The 22,198-nt window shown below is 38.9% G+C and overlaps 2 protein-coding genes across 3 annotated transcripts; both read left to right on the plus strand.

The window, feature by feature from the left end:
* Window positions 1–6,166: 6,166 nt before the first annotated feature.
* LOC121987738 (zinc transporter 8-like) lies at window positions 6,167–7,254 on the plus strand. Its single transcript, XM_042541473.1, has 2 exons — window positions 6,167–6,727; window positions 6,799–7,254. Exons 1-2 carry the CDS (start codon window positions 6,167–6,169, stop codon window positions 7,252–7,254), a joined length of 1,017 nt encoding a protein of 338 aa, XP_042397407.1.
* A 12,939-nt stretch (window positions 7,255–20,193) lies between these two features.
* LOC121985383 (protein trichome birefringence-like 33) lies at window positions 20,194–22,141 on the plus strand. Of its 2 annotated transcripts, none has more exons than XM_042538807.1 (5): window positions 20,194–20,672; window positions 20,775–20,946; window positions 21,036–21,235; window positions 21,312–21,470; window positions 21,534–22,141. In XM_042538807.1, the coding sequence occupies exons 1-5, from the start codon at window positions 20,284–20,286 to the stop codon at window positions 21,922–21,924; spliced, it is 1,311 nt and encodes a 436-aa protein (XP_042394741.1). In that variant the 5' UTR covers window positions 20,194–20,283; the 3' UTR covers window positions 21,925–22,141. The 2 variants fall into 2 exon arrangements, with proteins under 2 accessions (XP_042394741.1, XP_042394742.1); XM_042538808.1 differs by having other exon boundaries at window positions 20,196–20,672; window positions 21,552–22,141.
* The last annotated feature ends 57 nt before the right edge of the window (window positions 22,142–22,198 follow it).

Consider the following 22,198-nt stretch of genomic DNA (forward strand, 5'->3'; position numbering starts at 1 on the left):
AAAACTATTTTACAACAGGAATATTAAAAGAAGTAGGGCATGACACAAAGGTCGTGTAACAAAATACAACACGCACAACCAACTGACGGCTCACAAGCTGTATTATGAATTATAACACACAATTTCTAATCATATTGGGTCTTTTGGGTCATAACCATGAACACATCACACACATATTCAAAATATGCATTTTTCATAAATTTTCATAAATTTACTACCATTCTAACAACCCTTTATGAGCCGTAACTTTGCAGTGATCTAGTTTGTTGATTTTTCGGCCGAGGTCAAGTAACAATTCCCCTTGCGGGGTTAGGGACAGCACCCCTACTCACAAAATTAATTTTGTGAGTGTTACATAGACCTTACAGTACCTAAAATCATTTAGATCTCTGATTTGGTCGAAACCAACTCGTTTGCGAAAATTTTTTCTTAATGGCCGAAACCTCCAAGTGACTATACACTTGTTGTTTTGCCCCCAAGAGAAAAATACTCATAAAAATATTAAAATTTAGTAAATCTACAGAAATTTACAGATCTGCAAATATCTAATAAAATGCAAATAAAACTAGTATATGCTTCGCACATGGCTTTAATACTACTGTAGGAACTTTCGAGTCGCAAAAACCACTTTTTTGCTTTGCGAAAAACCTCGAAGTTCTTGCCACGGATCTATGTGAAGATAAAAATTTACATATACTTAGTTTTCTCCTAGATCTACACTAGATCTATATGGTAGAGATTATACCTTTATATCGAAGCCCTTCGCTTATCCCGCTCGTCTAAAAGTTGCCGGATCTCGTAGGGTGTCAAGTGTACACCCCTCTATACATATCCACACGGACAAAAGGTAGAGAAAACCCACTTAGAGTGTGCTAGCACTCTTGGTGGTCACGACAATGGAGGATGAGAGGGAGAGAAGAGAAGAGAGGAGGAAGAAGATGACCTCTTGAATGAGCACACAAAATGTAACTCACACAACTTGAGTGGCCGACCACCTTATGAGAGGTTATATACCTCCATGCAATACCAAGAGTCATGACTCTTGGTCTCCCTCATGAGATGGCATACACTTGATGTAGCCTTGATGATGTGGATCATCATCATTGGCTGGCCCTATGCCAAGTCACAATGAGGTGACAATTGGTCAAGTCAAACTTGACCCTTCATCTTCTCTCTCAAGTCAAGTCAAACTTGACCCATTTATCTCCCATGATTGATCAAATCTAATCATTGATTCAAGTCAATTTGATTTAATGAATCTCCATTCATTGAATTAAATTGATTCAATGAGTCATAATCTAAATTAGACTCATTCAACATATGAATCAAATTAAGTCCAACTCAATTAGTCTAATTTGGATTACTCTTAATCCAATTTGGTTCATCACATGAACCTAATCCTCTTGGTTCATCATATGAACCTATTCTCCATCTAATTGTCCTTTGTGTGTGACCCTATAGGTTCTTGTAACGTTGGCAATGCTCCTAAACCCATTTAGAAACATAAGTAATGAGAGGTATCTAGCAACACATCATTACTACCTAAGTTATAAGAATGTTGAGATCCAACATCACCTTGTGACTACTAATGGTGACTCTCACAATATGTAACAATGTCCTTCTATCCTTGACATCTAGATTGATCGATTGAGGCATAGACCGTGTCATCCTCTAACCAATCTATATCTTGAACTCCAAGTAGACTCACTCTAAAAAAAATGAGCTCAATATCTTATATTGACTCATTTAGGCATGGTCATGCACTTAGTGGTCTCACTCTATCAAGAATCATAATGTCACTCTTGTCATATAGGAGGGATAAATCCCATCTACATCACTCACATCCCTCTGCATAATTTGTTACATACCCAGTAATCGCCTTTATAGTCCACCCAATTACGGGTGACATTTGACGAAGCCAAAGTATGTAACTTCTTATGTAGGGAACCATGGTGACTTCAGGTCCAAGGACTGATAGTCATACTAATAGTAACATGAGAAAGTATATGACACTCATATAACGATCCATGATACTTTCTCATGGCGGGTCATTCAGTATACATTCTCCAATGCATACCCATGTGTCAACTTGATATCTCTATATCCATGACTTGTGAGATCAAGTCATCGAGTTGACCTACATGTTAGTCTTATCGCATTAACATTGTCCCTGAATGTTAATACTTGACTAGCAATGATTAAGAGTAGTATTCTCTATATCATCTCACTATCAATTCAACCAATCGATTGATATAGATAAAAACCCTTCTACTCAAGGACGCTATTATACTTAGTTATTTGGTACTAATACAAATAAGTATAATAACCATAAAGAAATATCTTTATAAGTATATAGGAATATGATACATCGAGTTCATACAACAATCATCATATAATTGGCTCTAGGGTTCTAACTAACATATAGTTCTAATGACATAAAACTTGACTCAAGGATTGCCAACTATAATTTTGTGGGTTACTCTGAAAAGTCGAAGGACTTTAAGCTTGATGTTCCCGCAAGTAAGTCCTTTTTCGAGATGGGTAATATCAAGTTTATCGAGGGCAATGGTAGCACTAAACTCAGGATATATATTTTGAAGAAAGCATTTGAAATTTTATTGAAGGCACTACTAGTGCAATGAATAGAGGTATGACATACATACCCTACATTATGGATGTTACATATATAGTGGGAGTAGTTGTTGGTACAGGGAGCTCCAGATAGTCGAACCTAGATTTTGATATTGGAAAAGGTTCAAAGTTAAGTTTCATTGTGATCTAATGAGGTTGACTAAGTGTGCAGGTAATTTAACCAGAAAGTCCTAATAGGTTAAGTTGATTGGATACTAGGCAAGACAAAACTCCTAGTGGATACTAGGTAATAGGAAAGTCATAGTTACAGATAGGCAAGTAAAAGTCCTAGTTGCGGATAGACAAGTAGAAGTTATAGTTGAGGCTAGGCAAAAAAGTCCTAGTCGATGGGGCTGGGCAGGAAGACTTGGCAGATCGAGTATACTAGGTGAGAAGTCTAGACGGGTCTGGAGGACCAGATATCTAGTAGTCCGATGGGTCAGGAGGATCTGACATCAAGAGAAAGTTTTGGGGGTCAGAGGATCAGATGTCGAGCGAGAAGTCTAAACAAGTCTAGAGGATCCAAGATATAGCAAGTTAAGTAAATTCTCCTGAGAGGAGTATGTGAGGGTGTGTTCCCTTGAAGAGAACAGTAGATGTCGGTCTAACCTAGGGTTTCACATGAAATATAAAATCAGGACCGGATAGTCCTAAAACTACCAAATTATTTCTATTCTTATATTATGTTTGTTTTCTAATTCTGTGATATAGGAAATCAAAGTTGAATGTTAGCTAGAAAAAGGGCTTATAAGCGCCTGGAGTGGACTGAGACGACTAGAGGTCCAAGCGCATGGTTAGATCCGAACCTAGCCACACATGCAGCTGAATTGGTACAGTCTGGTTGGCTGGCACACGTCATCTTGCAGGTGCCCGGGAGTGGCCCACGTACCTCGGAAGGGATAAAGGTGGCTCGAATAGAGCTTCACCCAGGTGCAGTCGCGTCAAGGGTTCAGGCGCCCTAGAATTCTGTCACGTCAAGGGTCCAAGGCTTGTGATTGTTTACTTAAATGATTGTTTAATGGATTATCCAATAAAAGCGATCAACAATTGCAAGCCTTGAACTAATAGCACAGGCTGTGAATCAAGTAAAAAGAAAGGTGTTAGTATTATTTGTATTTATTGATTCCTCTACTATCTCTCGAACTTTTTAAAAATTGTGAAAAAATGACACTTGCTATTCACCCTCACCTCTTCTAGCGCTTTTCGATTCTATAGTAATGAATCAAGATATTTCCATATTATCTCTAATGAAATTGGAGGAACTTTTAACTTAGATTGAAGTATATATTGCCTTATAGAGATGGACATGTATCTCAATAATAAGTGTCTTTAAGAAGATCCATAATTTCTCATGATTATTTTTATCTTCAAAAGTACAAGTTTGATAGTTCCAGGTGATCAAAAGGGAGTTCGGGCGATTGGCTGGAGATAAACCTTAACTAACTAAATTGGGAGGTTCTAAGCGACCAGAGTGAGGAGCAGGGCGACCTCAATGTCTAAGCAATAGAAGAAGGCTTTCAGGAGACTAAAGTTGACAAGATCCAGTGATCCGGATGAGTTGATCAAGATCATAATTTGACAAAGCTCCAAGCGCCTAAAAGGTGTCCGAATAACTAGAGACAACGAAAAACGTCATTGATGGGATAAAGTTTGTAGCCACGTTAGCAAGCAAGGTATAGGCGACCAATAAGATATCTCAGCTGAACTACTATATGGGAATGACAAGCCAAAGACTCTGACTTAGCATTGATCAAGAGGTTACTCCATATCCTAGATACACTGCAAATCTTGACACCTGCACATCAGTCTACTTCTGAGCTACTGATTAGATGATTTTCTGACAGTCAAGGCATGGGTATAACTTCAGCCTATGAAGCCTTTAGACCAAGAGGCGCCATTAAAGTGTGGGCAAAAGTGATAAGGAAATCCTACCTCATGCCCAAGCACCCGTTCACTTTATGGCTGATAACTCATGGATGATTGAGCACCCAAAGAGAGGTTAGTCTATGAGATGGACAAGGTTTGTCCTCTTTGTAAGCAAGCAAATGAAATACTAAATCATCTCTATTTTGCTTGCTTGCTTGATTAGCAAGATGTTATGGGACTCCAGAATGTAGATAGCATGTTTTTAAAGATACAAATCCATGAATTTTAGTTTTTTTTTTCCTTAGATAATCCTTAGGCGTATCTTCTGTAATCTTTTGTTTCAATAATATATTTATCTTCTTCGAAAAAAAAACATGCGATCGGAGTGATTCTAATTGACTAAAATAATATCATATCAACATCAATATCGATGTGGGCTCTATAGAAGGAGGCCCAAAGCAATTTCGATGATAATATATTTATCCAAATCTTTGTGCTCTTAAAAAGCTCTTGTGCTCCGTGCTAACACGTTGTGCTTGCAAATGTCAACTTCAATCGGCAACTATGGCTAGTATTTGTATTCCTATTTTTAGTCTCGCATGTCGAATCTCGCATGTTAGCCTATTTGTCATCCTTAAATTGCATATCATATTCAGTTAATTTAATACTCATTTAGTTAATCAAATTAGTTTTTATTTCGCTATGTATTTTGTATTTGTTGATTTAGAATAATCACCGCAATCACTCATAAAATTGATAAATACTATTCACCCCTCTCTAACATTAATTAGATCCTACATATAATACTTAATTATATTGAATCAAAGTTAAATATATATTCACCAAAGTCTCTTTCGACAATAAAATTTACACTTAGGAGATACCTACAAATTTGTATTGTAGATTCATGAATCTACCTTATGAATTGTTTGATATGTTGACCAATATGTTTGTTTTTATGGCATGTGTGTATAGACCTCATACATAGTTTTGAAATCCTAGTATGATCATAAGTCTACTATGCTTAGGGTGACAAATCTCATTCCCCTCAAGACCATTAGGTGTATCTTGTATGCTAAAATTGTGTAATGATAGACTCAAGAAGTTAATTTACAAGGGAGGATAAGTGTGGGAGGGTACATGACTACATGAGTTTACGATGTAACTTTGATATAAATCTCTCAGCCATAAACTGTTCGACAATCTATGCAAGAGATATGTGTCAATTAAGAAATAGTTACATGTTAACTTTGAAAAAGAAACTAAAGATTAATTTGTTAGAACAAACACTTGGGTGCCAACATAGAGAGACTTTTACGTTTAGTTGGAGCAACAAACCCAACCAAAAGCTCGACGGAACAAGAGATAAACTCGTGGGCGTGTTTAGCAAGGAGAGTCCAGCACAAGCCTAGGCAAGTTTCTCCTCGGTTGACTTCCTATAGCCAATGACATTCGACCACGTGTTATCCGTAATGTTTTTGTCTTTGGTAAACAACGTAAATTTTATTTAAAAATTTAAATTTCTGCGTCGTTCGCATATTTCCGTACGGTGTTGCCCTTTTTCTGCACTCTGGCACACGCGCACCGTGCTCATCGTCTTCACTGCACATCTTTCGATTTAGTTCCGCATAATTAAACGGTACGGTGAGTAATTCTTGGGAGGAAGACGATGACGAGAGGCGCGTTGTTGCTGCTCTGCCTCCATCTCCTGGTCGGCCCCTTCGTTGCGGCAGGCGACGGCGAGTGCTCCGGCGACGCCTCGGCCAGCGACAGGAAGAAGGCGGACCCGTTGAAAATCGCCGCCATATTCTCCATTCTGGCGAGCGGCAGCCTCGGCGTCAGCATTCCCCTGCTCGGACGGTGGGTACCGGCGCTGCGCCCGGAGAAGGACTGGTTCTTCGTCATCAAGGCCTTCGCCGCCGGCGTGATCCTCGCCACCGGGTTCATCCACATCCTGCCCGACGCGTTCGGCAGCCTCACCTCCCCCTGCCTGGCCCCCTCCCCGTGGCAGGACTTCCCCTTCGCCGGCTTCGGCGCGATGGTCGCCGCCATCGGGTCGCTGGCCGTCGACGCGATCGCCACTGGCTTCCTCAGCCGCCGGGCGGCCGCGGTGGGCGACGCGGGGACCTCGGCGGAGGACGACGTGGAAGTGCACGCGCACGGGCATACCCACGGCCGCGTGCCGCGGGGAGCGGAGGCGCAACTGATTCGTGATCGCGTGATTTCGCAGGTGCACCGCCGGCGCTCTGCTTCGACTTAAATGGGGCTTGTCAGCTGACGGTTCTAACTGTTTGGGTTCAGGTGCTGGAGCTCGGAATCGTGATGCATTCGGTGATAATCGGGATATCGTTGGGCGCATCGGAGTCTCCGGCGACCATACGGCCGCTGATGACGTCACTGAGCTTCCATCAGCTGTTCGAGGGCATCGGACTGGGAGGATGCATTGCGCAGGCAAAGTTGAAGGCGAGGTCGATGCTGAAAATGGGTCTGTTCTTCGTTCTGACGACTCCGGCTGGGATCGCCTTCGGGATGGCGATCTCGTCGGCGTACAAGGAATCGAGCCCGACTGCGCTGATCGTGGAGGGGGTGTTGAACTCGGCGTCGGCGGGGATCTTGATTTACATGGCGCTGGTGGACTTGCTCGCCCAGGATTTCATGAACGCGAGAGTGCAGAGCAGGCCCATGCTCCAGTTGCTCTCGACCACTGCCCTGCTTTTGGTAGCAGGGCTCATGTCTCTTCTTGCAAAGTGGGCTTGATAGTACATTTTTTACTGTCACGCGGTTTCATCCATAAAAATTTTTATTTCCACTCTTTAGTCAAATATATTTATCTAATTGTCATAATATTTTCCGTTATAAAAAATTTAAAAAATAATATATTTTCTTTTAAATTCAGTACATTAAATTAGAATCTAATATATTTTCTATCAAATTGAGTACGATTATTTTTTCACCTCAATTGGATGAAAAATATACTAGATTTTCTTTAAATGATACTCAATTTGATGAAAAATATACTAGATTTTTTTAAATGGTAAATGATGCTAAATTTACGAGGAATTATATTAAACAAGAAAAAAATCGTGCTCAATTTAATAGAAAATATACTCAATTCTAGTTTAATGTGCTGAATTTAATAGGAATTATACTCATTTTTAGACTATGTACCGAAAAAATATAATGATTAATTTGATAGAAAATATACTCGATTCTAGTATAAAGTACTGGATTCTAGTGTAAAGTGCTGAATTTAACTCCCTGCATACTCATTTTTAGACTTTTTATACCTAAAAAATTGAGGGACAATTTAGGTAACAATATTTGCATGAGAGAGTTGAAACAGTAATACTTTGCATGCAGAGAGTAAAAATAAAATTTTTTGTGATTGGAGACTGCATACAAAATTATGATTGTGATTAGGAATTTTTCTCTACTTTACTCTATTAAATTAGTAATAATATGTCATTAATTACTTAAAAGGTATAATTTTTTTATTTTATCTTATTAGCTGCCACGTATTAGGTAATTTAGTTTAGATGCAGTGGGAAGGGCGTCCTGTTGTTATGTAGACCTCCACAATTAAATTATCAGATATGATGTATTTATAGAGATTTTTTTAAAATGAAATTTATAATTAAAGGATATTAGGTTTTTAGGTCGCCCGCCATAAGAACTTTCTAATTTACTCTGACGGCTTGTAAAAAATTTTTATGGAACCGAGTCAATCGTCTCAGATTCACTATTACTTGATCTGATTAATTATTTTTTTATTTTTGGAATTATTACCTCACTGAAGAAAAATCTTTATATACCACAGCTAAGATTCAATCCTTAAATACCTAACTACTACTTAAAAAAAAAATCCTTAAATACCTAATTACTAAAAAAATTTAACCACTGCACCGTTATCCGGGCTCTCCATCTCCTACACTGAGATCCTCTGTCCCGAAAATGACATGTCCTCATGTCCCCTTATCGATCGGACGGTCATGATATCTTCGTGATGTACACTACATACTTGAGATATAATTTAACCCATCCGATTGACAAGGGGACACGGAGACACTTCATTTTCGAGACAGAGGATCTCAACTCTCATCTCCTTTCGGAACCGCTACCAGCTTAATCTATTAACTCTTAAATTTATGAATTGTTTCTTAGAAAATACTACATCAAGAGGAATATACACTTTATTTTCTTATGAGAAGTAGAAATTAATAATACCTTTTGGTTTTTTATGGATATTTCACAAATAAACACTTATCTAATTTGGTAGAGAGATTATCACCAACCAAACATTTAACATATGCCTTGGAAACTCAAACCCTTAATAAGAAAAACCTGCTTTCTTATCCTTTTATATTTGTTCCATAGAATTTAAGGATACTCTATAAAAAAAATGTCAGTCTCAGATGCTTATCATCATTATAGTAAAAATTAATTACATTCATCTCAAACATCTCTTACCGTCGATCCCCAATTTATGTAAAGGGTGTAGGTCATTATGACTTCTTAGGGATCAGCCATGTCTAAAAAGGGTCTTCTTTAGGAGAATTTCATTGAGAGATAATCCTTTTTTTTTCCTTTAGATGATCTAGAAACTTAGTAAATAATTGTATTCATTATCTTGATTCCATTAACATACTTTCATACTTCTACTATTTATTTCTTTACTTCAAATCTAAACTAAAATTGTACTATTCAAACTTTTCAAATGCTTCACTTGTTTTATCTCATCAAGTATACATAACATGATCAATCATCTATGAAGATGATAAACTAGTTAAAACCTCCATATGGTCATGTGGCATTGGATCACATGCATTGATATTGTATTATGTCTAATATTTCTTTGGCATGTTTTTCCTTTTGAGTAAAGAATAATTTGTCGTCTTGTCAAGTAAACAATATTTCAAACCTTCATGTTGGGGAATAATATTTCCTTCTGGTCAGGTTTGATCATGATATTTTTAATGTGCTGATAATATGATTTAAGTTGGCCTTTTCTTGTGCATTTAATATATGGATCAAATAGGCAAAAACATGAAATAGTGCACATGGAATTTGTAGAGTTTTTTTGACTCAACAAGGTTGAGTTTGACACATTATGGGCTTTCTAATGTACTCGCCTATAGTCTTCTCCTCTATGGACTTTCAAAGAAGGTCTTTTGATGGAAAGGAACATGCTGAGTGAGCTTGTTGAAGGTGATATTGGAAGTACACTTACAGCATTTTATAATGTGAGGGACTTTAACATAATTGTCCTTAGTCCAACCACATCATTTTATTATGTTTTTTATTTCTCTTGAGTGGAGTTGCATGTGATTGTTGTACCATAGATAAAAGGTGTTAGAAAGTGCTAAGATTAGGGTTATAAACTTCAACTTCTCCTCATATTACTTTCATTCTCACAATAAAAAATATAGAGAGGGGAAGAATCTAATAAAATAAATTGTATGTACACAAGAGATAATATTTAATATTAGAATGTAAACAATGAACTTACTTGATTAGATTAATGCAAACAGGTATTCATCAATACAACCAATTGGTGGCACATGATCCTTTTGAATCTATTCTTTTTAATTGTATAAAAAGTACATTTTTTTTTCACCTAGGTTAGTATATATTTTAAAGGGAAACAATTAAAAATGATTTTAATATATTTTGTAATTTTATCTCATATCAATAACTTATTGGACTTGATTGATTAATTTCTTCAAGAAAGAAGAGGTTTTAGTTTCCTCTCACACCAAATTCCCTTATTTTATTATTTTTCATATATATTTAAAATTAAAGGAACATGGCACAATGTCTATCATTTCTTGTCTCTATATCTTTTAGACATATTTATTTATTATTGTTATTATTCTTGTTATTTCTTGTAATGTTGTCATTGTGTGAAGTGTCTTGCATATTGATTTTATGCACTTTCTTTAAGAAGATAAATGTAAAGAGGATACAAGTGCACATGATATAATAAAAAAATAAATCACTTCTTATTAACCTTAGGTCCTCCGCTAATATAAAGAAATTATATTAAATATTAAATTATATGTTTATATCTATACCTTTAATATTTTTAATATTTATTATTTATATATTAGTATTCATGTTTTAACACTTAACTAAATTTTAATTAAAAGTTAATTATACCCTAAATTATATTATATAGTTTTTATAAATTATATTAAAAGGTGTAATTAGTTAAATGTTATTATTATATTTATTATATATGTTGACATTCAATTAAATTGTAGTTCAAATTTTATTATGAGTGAAAGTGCTTTGAAAAGGATTTGCAATGAAAACAACTGGGGTATTGACTTTTAAAACTAGAAGATTTTAAGAAAGTCAATTAAGTTGATCAACCAAGAAGAGATGGAGATGGGCAGGCATTTTTTATATCAACTATTTTAATTTATTTGAAGAAATTAATAGATTATTTCTCACTTATCTGTCAGAAACCACAGAAAAAACCTCTATTTTTTTCAATGAAAAATAATTAGAAGAATTAATTTATTTTACCTAATGAACAATAAATAAATGGAAGTAGATGGATCACCAATTCTAAACAATTATTTTTGTAACTCTATCATTCCAATCATTAATTTTTATTCTCCTTAATTGATAAATTTGTGGGAAAAAAATATCATAGGAGTATTTTTGTTTTTGTAAAAATCTAAAAGTGAGACTCTATTTTCTATTAAGTCAATTAAAGTACTAAAGTCTTCCTTTATAAATACTCTTAAATCAATTGTTCTCCATCCTAAAAATTTAAAATATTCCTAAATTTTTATTTTTCTATTTCCATGCCTTAGTTTCCTCACGAATTCATTAGTCTTTTTTTTTTGTTGAGGTTTTAGGGTTCACGATATTAGAGATTTAGGGTTTAGGGTGTTCAAATTTTAATTTTGTTTGCTCTTATTTACACTTATAGAATTTAACTAGATCTTGTTTAATATTTTTTATGCAATCTAATCTTTTTGATGAATCAATGATTAACTTTGCTTGCACAACTTCAATTGCTTCTCATCAAGGATCATTTCATCTACCAACCATTAAGGTAATTTCTATAAATTGATTACCCTTGTAGTTGGTGAGTATTATAGTATTATTTTAATTTTATAGAGTTAATGAATAACTAAGAGCTTTGTTGAATGAAGTTTCCTTATTAAATTAAAGTCAAAATGAAATTTTTTTAATTTAAATTGATGTGTATTATCATACTTTCTCTAAATGTTTAAACATTTGTGATATCATCAATGAAATGAAGTATTTATTGATAATATCGTTTGTTGAGATAAGGATGTATAGCTATATAAAAAAAAATCTATCTAATCACATAATTTTAGTAGACAGAGTCATTATTAATAGCTAGATTGTTGGACACCATTTCACCTACATCTACTCATGCTCATCATCTACTCCACCAAGCTCAAGAGATGACCCCATACGGGTGTGAGCACAAGTTATAGGCACCATATGAAACTTATCGAAACTCTATGATGTTGAAGTTATTCCATCACACCAGAGAGCATGATAGAGGCATGATTGTGGTTACTAAAATTACTTTTAGATTCATAATTGAATTAGTAGAATTAGTAGTGTTAGATTAATATTTTATTTTTAAACTATATGAAATATATATACTTGGTGGATGTTTGAGCTATGGATCAGATAAGTTGACAAAGGGAGTTTCCTTACAAGTTACAATTAAATAAAACGTTACTTTCATGACTAAGATTGATTAAAGATTTTAAAAATAGCTTTTAAAGAGAATATTAAAACCAAAGGTATATAAATCTCTTAGAGAACTTTTGGCCATTGTGTGTTGAGATTGTTGGGACCCATGAGGGGTGAATAGTGATTCTCTTCGATCGTTTTTTTTTGTATGCTTGTCTAAAAAAGATTAGTACGCAATGAAAATAAATATAAGAAATGAAACCCAAATACAAAAATATGAGATTTTATATAGTTTTGAATTCTCGGTTTCTACTCCGTGGCTTAATCTTAATGATACTCCATTATACTTTCTTCTTATCGAATACCTTCCAAAACCTTCCAAATATGAAGAAACCTCTTACAATACTTATTTTTTACAAATAAATAAAACCAAAAACAAGTGTACAAACGGTATCAAAAGAAATCAAAATGAATAATTTACATTAAGAAACATGACTTTGATCATTATTTATAGCTTTTAGAATGCTTCCTGAGATCTAAAAATACAACAACACTCTTCTTCAAAACTCCCAAGAGTTGACATCAAAATCCTCCATGAAACCCTTCTTTTACCACCTTTAAGTTGGCATCGATTTCCGCCTAATAGTTGCTGATAGGGTTTATCAAATAATTACTCTGCTAAATTCAAACATTACATTTGCAAAACGACTCTTTTTAACTCAACATTAACCGCATCAATATCAAAACAATTAATTGTAGTAGCTGAATTCAGAACATTATGTTCTCTCAAATAATGACAACAATTGATTGCTCCACTCAACTAATAGTAATCAGTCGAGTTGATCAACTGATTTTCAAACATTTTGGTTGTCATAATAGTGTCATCAGTCAATTGCTCATACCCAGTAGTCAACTGATATACACAAATCCCCACAAACCCTGAACTCAGTGTTTATGTGTTCATTGGTAGATTGATACTCCTTATCAGTCGACTGATATCTAATTTATTTTAGACTTACTAAGGCTGAATTCTCACCTGGCCTAGTATCCGATTGACCTCAACTTATTAAAACTTTCTTTACTTAGTATCCGATCAACCTTTACCTATTGAGATTTCCTTTGTCTAACATTCGATTAACCTTAACCTGTCAAAACTATATCATTGTAACATCTAATCAACCTTGATCTACTAAGACTTCATCGTTGTTTAGTATCCGATCAATTTTGACATACAAAGACTTCATCGTTGCCTAACATCTGGTTAACCTTGTCTTGTTAGGACTTCACTAGGCATTTGGTCAAGTTTGACTTGTCAATACTTCACCACTACCAAATATTCAATCATCCTTTACTTTTTTATACTTCCCTTATTATCAAATGTATGATCAATCGTAATCCCCTTGGACTTCACATATAATGCCAAGTGATCAGTCCTCCGCGGCTCACTTGAACTTCACCTTTGTCAACTCTCAATAGAACTTTCAACTGCTATATGTCTAGTCATCCATAATCCACTTGGACTTCGTCTCTCATAACAACTCCCTGTTAAACTTTCAATCATGATCACTTGGACTTTTCTCTTGCCAACTTCCTATTGAACTTCTGACTGCTACCACATGTCTGGTTAACCATGACTCACTTAGATTTCTCCTTTATCAAGTATCCGATCAACATTGATGTACTTGACTTTTTACTCAACAATTTACATCCAAATCAATCTTGGTCAATCTGACCCGTAGTTGATTGCATCAATAATCTCCTTTGCCAATAAACTCTTCTTCTACTTGACGTCTTGCTCACGTCAACAAACATATTGATCAAATATTGAAATTCAACTCAAGCCAACTTAAGTTTGGCCAAAGGTTGATTGCACCAATAGAGATCGTAAAGAATCTAGGGGAACAAGTTGAAACTGTTGAAACCCCAGGTTGTTTTGATGTGATCAAACAAATTAAGTTAGGTCATGTGGTATTTTAACCCTTGTGTCTAAGTGTGCAGGAGCTTAGGAGCACAAGAAGTTGAGCGAAATATGCGGCTAGCGATAAGAATGACACAGGGAGAGAGCCGATGGGCTCAGTGCGTCCGAGGGACGAGGTGCCACGAAAGAGTACATCGGCGGACGAGAAGGATGCGTGCGGAGTTTCTGAGGGACGAGAAGCCGGAGCGGAAGATTGCTCGGGGAGCAAGAGATGTAGCTAGCGAGAAGGTCGGCACGGGAGAGAGCCGACGGGCTCGATACGTCCGAGGGACGAAGAGATGCGGATGAGTACGCTGGCGGACGAGAAGGAAGCACGCGACGATTCCGAGGGACAAGAAACTGGAAGGAAGGTTGCTCAAGGAGAAGGTCGAAAGTTGGGTTTGAGTGAGCACTATTTCGGATGGTCGAGATCACCCAAACAAGTGGAGCCGGAGTGAAAGACCCAGACCGAGGTGAGCTGAATAGGAGCAGAGGGCCCGAACCGAAAAAGTCAAATCCGTTGACTTTCTTGGTCTGGGCGCCCGAAACCATTCTGGGCGTTCAGACCCGGATGCTATCCAGATCACGGTCAAACGCGATCTATGAGAGAAGGGATAAAGTTTTATCCCCTACTAGGCGCCTGGAACCCTTCTAGGCGCCCCGACCAAGGCTATAAATATAGCTTTGGTCCAAGAAGCTCAACAAGATAAGCAATTCTGATTACAACACTTGTATGCTTTCATTGTTAGTTTAGCTTCTTATTTTTTTCTGTACTTGAATGTTGTAAGAGGCTTCTTCGCCTAAAAGGAGATATCTATTGCGCTTCATTCTCCTTGGATTAACAACCTCCCCGGTTGTAACCAAGTAAACTCCTGTGCCTCTTCTTTCAGTTTTATTTCTCTTATTTATTTATGCAAATATTAGTTTAAGAAGTCCAAGAAGGGTTTGTTTATATTTTTACAGGGCTATTCAATCCCCCTTCTAGCCGACCTCCAAAGGGACCAACAAGTGGTATCAGAGCCAGGACACCTCAGGAGGACTAACCGCTAACTGAAGCAACGAGATGGCCGGAGCTAACATCTACCCACCAACGTTCAAGGGGAAGTTCGCTTTTTGGAAGCGACGAATGCAGGTTTATTTTAAAACCGATTTTAATATGTTACTAACAATGAAATATGGTTTCGAAGTGCCCAAAAGCAAAGAAGGAGAAGAACTTGAGGAGCATCAATGGACCGACGAGCAACGTAATGATGTTATGGCAAATGGTAAGTCTGAGTCCAGTCTTTTGAGCGTACTACCTGCCAAAGATCTCGGCATAATCGGAAAATACAAAAGTGCAAAAGAACTTTGGGGAAAGTTCTTGAAGCTCTACAAAGAACCAGTTGAAATCGAATCCTACTCCATGATGGAACCCAAGTCACTGTCAGAAGAGCCTGAGATCGAGGAATTCCCGGAACATCCCCAACAACCGAATTCCATCTCGAGGACACAGAAAGCTCATCCCGGATGAGCATAGATGAAGGGGGAGAGTCTTTGGAAGAAAACAACTCAACAGGGGGAGAATCAACAGCCGACAAGGTAAGTCATGTATGGTCTCCACCTTCTGATCAATTGACTAATTCAATCAAAACATTGTCAAAATATTTTTGCGAAGGAAAAGTTATATTGTCAAAAAAGGAATTTGAATTAAAAATTATATTGTCGAAAGATTTTTATGAAGTAGAAGTTATATTATCAAAAGATTTTTTCGAATCAGAAATTATATTGTCGAAAGATTTTTGCAAATTAGAAATCATATTTTTGAAAAAATTTTGCGAATTCAAACCTAAAAAGCTATTAACAAAGAATAGTGAGTTAAAAGAAACCCAAGCAATATATAGTTTGGCGATTAACGGATTTCGACAAATTAAAAAATGACATGTTAGAGGAACAAATATAGAGTTTAAAATTTTCTGTATATTTAAAATTCTCTGCTTTAAATTTGAGAAATTATAATAGATTAAAATGAAAATTTAAGTATCGCAATGAAATGAATTGGCAATAACTTAAAATTTTCTTGTTCTCAAGAGTATGCTAGCGTTATTCTTTTTGCAATTTTTTACTACAAAAATTTTCATTTGAGTTTATTCAATTGCTTTAAAGGCTTATCTCTATACAATTTGTTTAAATCTTGAAAATGTATTTTTTTCTGTAAAAATACATGTTCTATTTCTCAGAAAATATTTCAAGAATTGACTTAAGGCTTTCACTATCATTTTTTTATTAACAATTTTTTCAAGACATTTTAACTTGATAAAATTCAGATTTTAAATTCTCTTATTTGTCTTGAAAATGTACCCTTAGACGTTTTAAGGAACCTCATTTTTTATGTAATCAAAGGAGGAGAAGGGAATATTAAGTCTAGGGGGTAGCTTTACAAATTTCTATCTTTTTGCACTTTCTTGCAAAATTTATTACCTTTAATTTATGTTGGTTAACCCTAGCTTAACTTGAGTTGCTCACATAAAAAAGGAAGAGATTGTTGAAACCCCAGGTTGTTTTAATGTGATCAAATAAGTTAAGTTAGGTCCTGTGGTATTTTTAACCCTTGTGTCTAAGTGTGCAGGAGCTTAGGAGCACAGGAAGTCGAGCGGAAGACGCGGCTAGTGAGAAGGACGACACGGGGAGAGAGCCAACGAGCTCGGTGCGCTCGAGGGATGAGGTGCCGCGGAAGAGTACACCGACGGATAAGAAGGAAGCGTGTGGAGTTTCCGAGGGGCGAGAAGTCAGAGCGGAAGATTACTCGGGGAGGAAGAGACGCAGCTAGCGAGAATGTCGGCACAGGAGAGAGCCAACGGGCTCAGTACATCCGATGGACGAAGAGTTGCGGATGAGTACGTTGGCAGACAAGAAGGAAGCACGCGATGATTCCGAGAGACGAGAAACCGGGAAGGATGGCTGCTCGAGGAGAAGGCCGGAAATTGAGTTCGGGTGAGCCCTATTCCGGATGACTGAGATCACTCAAGCAAGCGGAGCCGGAGTGGAAGACCCGGACCGAGGTGAGCTGAACCGAAGCAGAGGGCCCGGATCGAAAAAGTCAACTCTATTGACTTTCTTGGTTCGAGCGCCCGGAACCCTTCCGACGCCCGAACCTGGATGCTATCCAGATCGCGGTCAAACATGATTTATGCGAGAAGGGATAAAGTTTTATCCCCTCCCAAGCACCTGGAACCCTTCCATGCGCCCCGACCAAGGCTATAAATATAGCCTTGGTCCAAGAAGCTCAACAAGACAAGTAATTCTGATTACAACACTTGTATGCTTTCATTGTTAGTTTAGCTTCTTATTTTTTCTGTACTTGAATGTTGTAAGAGGCTTCTCCGCCTGAAAGGAGATATCTATTGCGCTTCATTCTCTTTGGATTAACAACCTCCCCGATTGTAACCAAGTAAACTCCCATGCCTCTTCTTTCAGTTTTATTGCTCTTATTTATTTATGCAAGTGTTTGTTTAAGAAGTCCGAGAAGTGTTTGTTTTTATTTTTATAGGACTATTCAACCCCCTTCTAGCCGACCTCCAAAAGGACTAACAGAAACAATTCATACTTGCAAATGTTAGCCGATGAAAGAAATAACTAACAACAAAAAAATACTAACAAAAGCATATTATGTGGTTTGGTTGCTCCGAAGCTCATACTCTAATGCCTATGACTCATTAGGTGGGTCATTCCTTGCATCCACTAAATGAAAAGTTTTCTCTTTTTTAAAGGTAGAGAAACTTTATACAAACTTTGCCTGGGATACTTCTTGCTAAGTATCTGCCTCTCCTTGACTTGATGGAACTTCAGTTGCTAGGATCTCACCTCTAGGATTTCATTTTCAAACAATTAATCCTTTTTGGCCAACTGAGATTTCACTTATCAAGAACTCACATCTGAACTTCACCTATCAAGAGCTTACATTTGAGACTTCACCTATTAAACAATTAGTCCTTCGTGATCTATTAGGACTTCACCTATTAGGTACTCACATTCGAGTCTTTACTCGCCAATACATCGCCTCTTAGACTTTTATCTATCAAACAGGTCAAATTGCAACTATTGTAATGTCAAGATTTTATAATTGCACACTTGACATAAGACAATCAAACAAATCTAACAATCAAGTCAAATTTGTCTAACTTAAACATCATGTCTTTGATTTAGTCAATCACATCAAAACAAACCCAAGTTAAGTATGACTTCATCTACAACCTCCCTCTTAAGTTGAGCTTCCAAAAGTTGATTATACGCACAACCTCTCGATTGTACTAACACTATATGAACTCATCGTAAAACTCAATTCTCTTATGCTCAAGCTAATCAAGTGCTCCAAAGGATTCAAGAGCTTAGTCAAAGGTTGAAGCCTTCATCATCTAAAGCTCTTGATACTTTACCTCTACCTTTATTTTTTTTCTCATCTTTAAGGAGATACTCTGTTATAATCAAGCTCAAGGAAATCTTGCAAAATCCAATTGTTAGGTCAAGGTTTCATCTTTAAAGGTTGTGAACGTTGACTTATAGATGTCTACCCAATTACTCATTGATACGGTGCATAATGAAAGGGTTCGGTCATTGGGAGTTAAGAAAACATGACAGTCAGAAGTCGAGGTGATGTGGTAGTCAACAGTCAAGGAGACGTGGTAGTCAAAAGTCAAGGGAATGTGACAGTCAACAGTCAGGTGGATGTGGCAATCAACAGTCAGAAGGACGTGGCAGTCAAAAGTCAAGATGACGTGATAGTCAGCAACTAGGGAAAGAAGAAGTAGGACCGTTGGATGTCATCAAACGCAGGATGCCCGATCGGGTGCTTACAGATCAGGATCTCATATCTGAATTAGGATGTGCAATCAAGGTGATGCCTAAAGTGCTTCGACTAATCGGGTTTTCACAGTTCGATCATACCCAGGCCTAGTTCTCTCAGTAGGTCAACTCTCGGTCAACTCTAGAGCAATCTCACCATAGCTCTCCCTGCCCCTCAAGACTTAGGTCAGGTGTTATACCTGACAGATCTTCCTGAGTTGCCCTAGTCATGCCCGGGCGGGACAGAAGGCGCTACACAACAACAAAATCAGGGAATCGTAACTGTCTATCAGGGAATAACTGTTGTATGTCAGGGAATATTCTAATGGTCTGTAGTCATCTGCGAATGAAACCTTCTTCCAGTCCACAAGAGGGTGCCACGTGCCCTTCATCACCAGACAGGTCCTGACATCCGACATTCCCTGACATCAATCAGACTCCAGAGGTACGCACTGTCATATAAAAAGGGAGGTTCTCTCCCTTACGCAGGTATACTCTCTCGTACATTCGCACTTGTCTTCTACTTTTCTTTCTCCTTCGTACACTGTTCTTCTGGGGGAAAAGTACCTAACTTGAGCGTCGAAGAACCTACTCCAGGGACTTTTTCCATAGTTTTTGGCCTCTAATATTCCATGTGCTTATCTGAGTGTGTGCAGAGCTCAAGTATCGCCGGTTCAGTCATTGTTGTCCGTCAGCACCACGTGGGGGTCTGTTCTTGTAGGCGCATATGAGAAGGATGTCCTAGTCGCCTCTCCGTCAATACCAACGACAACTCATCCGACCTTCATTTAACTCAGATTCTGGATAGGATCACTCATATTAAAAGGGTCGATTAATGAAAATCTTCAAGGGTGACATGCTAGACAAATGTAGGACATAGAGCAGAAGTATGACCTCAAACCATGTTAAACATTTAAAGCTCTCTTAACTTAGTGACGATCCAATCTAACTCCTCCTTCTCAAGTTAGCTTATTAAATGAACTAATGGTGAAATTATTAGGGTGGCTATAAATAGTACACATGCAACCCGAGTTAGGTGAAAAGTTAAGCCCTTTTCAGTGTTCACCCAACCACTACGTGATTGCTTTCCACATTTTCTACTAAACGTTCCAATAATAATATATTTACCTAAACAAAAATAAATAAATAAATAAATCAACCAATCAAATTCTCTTTAATTTGCTTTTAAAAAGTTCTTTCTTTTTTGTGAAGAAAAAAACGAAGCTTTATTATGATGCAAGCAGGCGACGCGTTGAGTGAATTAATAAAGCAGGAGACCCGTTCAATCGCCTTCTCTCTCAGAATCGCCGGTAGCTCATCGGCCGATGAAGCATTCCGCCGCCGCGGCGCTCGGCCACGGCCACGGCCAAGGCAGGAGGCGCAGCCTCTCTTCCCACGTGTTGGTTTTCTCCCTCGTCGTTTTCGTCTTCGTCCTCTACAGCGAGGACTTCTCCTGCATCCTCATCCGCCCCTTCCACCGTCGCTACCGCACCGAGCAGCAAGTTGACGCGGAAGCGCGAGTTGCAGACAAGGACGGCGCAGCGGAATGCGACGTGTTCGCGGGGGAGTGGGTGTACGAGCCGGCGGCGCGGCCGCTGTACGCGGAGGAGGAGTGCCCCTACATACAGCCGCAGCTCACCTGCCAGGCGCATGGCAGGCCGGACTCCGGCTACCAGCACTGGCGCTGGCAGCCGCGCGCCTGCTCTTTGCCCAGGTAGTCAACGAGATTCGATCTCTCTCTTCTCACTTTCGAGATTGATGCCTCCAATCACGTGAATTCCGATCGAATTCCATTAATTATTTTCCAATATTTCAGGTTCAACGCGACCTTCATGCTGGAGAAGCTCCGCGGCAAGCGGCTGATGTTCGTCGGCGACTCCCTGAACAGGGGTCAATTCACGTCGATGGTCTGCCTCCTCCACCGGGCCATCCCCGACGCCGCCAAATCCATGCAGACCTTCGGCTCCCTTACCGTCTTCAAAGCCAAGGTACGGATCTCCCGCGACGCGATATATATCGAGCATCCACGCCGCTCCTCCTCCTCCATGCTCAACCCCTTCCGTCGACGATCCGACAGGACTACGACGCGAGCATCGAGTTCTACTGGGCGCCGTTCCTGGTCGAGTCCAACTCCGACGACGCGGTGGTTCACCGAATCACGGACCGGATCGTCCGCGTCGGCTCCATCATGAAGCACGCTCGATACTGGAAGGGAGCGGACATCGTCGTCTTCAACACCTACCTGTGGTGGATGGCCGGCCGCAAGATGAAGATCCTGTGATCGATTGCCTCCTTCTCCTCTCCCGCTTTTCGATCTAATTCCTTCGTAACACCGAGTAACTTGGCCGTGCAGGCGAGGGCCATTTGGGCGCGAGACGAAGAACATAACGGAGATGGCGACGGAGGACGCTTACCGGCTGGCCTTGAGGAGAACGGTGAAGTGGGTCGAGGAAAGCATGGACGCTCGGCGCAACCGAGTCGTCTTCGTCACCATGTCGCCGTCTCACCCGAGGTGAATCGATCACTCTCACAAATTTGCTCTGTGCAATCTGATTCGATGAAAAGACGGTAACAGAGGAATGGCGCTCTGCAGTAGCAAGGAATGGGGCGGCGATCCCGCCGGGAACTGCTACAACGAGACGGCGCCCATCGGGGAGGCTGGCTACTGGGGCTCCGGCACCAGCAAGTCCATGATGCGGGTCGCCGGCGACGTGCTCCGGCGGTCGAGAGTGCCGGTGACGCTGCTGAACATCACGCAGCTGTCGGAGTACCGGAAGGACGCGCACACGCAGATCTACAAGAAGCAGTGGGGCCCGCTGTCGCGGGCGCAGCTCGCTGACCCTCAGAGCTACGCCGACTGCATCCACTGGTGCCTGCCGGGGCTCCCAGATACGTGGAACGAGCTGCTGTATGCCAAAATCTTCTTCTCAATGCCGAAATCTCAACCCAGAGCATTTGCTGTATGATCGACGACGATTTTCAGACAACTTTCTCAGATTTCTGCTCTTGTCGGTGACAAGATCCAGTCATGATCGATCAAATCTGACGAAATTTAGCAAATGTCTGATTCAAATGTGAGGTCACACCAAACATCTCGATCATCGCATTCAAAACCTTTGTAATGTCCACCAATCAGATGGAGTGGCCCCAAATGCCCATTGAGTAGCTTCCTTAAATTTCTCACATGCTCGCAAACTTCTAACAACTTTAGGATTCTCGTCTTTGGTTGCTCTCCCACCT

This window comes from Zingiber officinale, chromosome 5B, assembly GCF_018446385.1.
Source record: "Zingiber officinale cultivar Zhangliang chromosome 5B, Zo_v1.1, whole genome shotgun sequence".
In the NCBI taxonomy this organism is placed as follows: domain Eukaryota; kingdom Viridiplantae; phylum Streptophyta; class Magnoliopsida; order Zingiberales; family Zingiberaceae; genus Zingiber; species Zingiber officinale.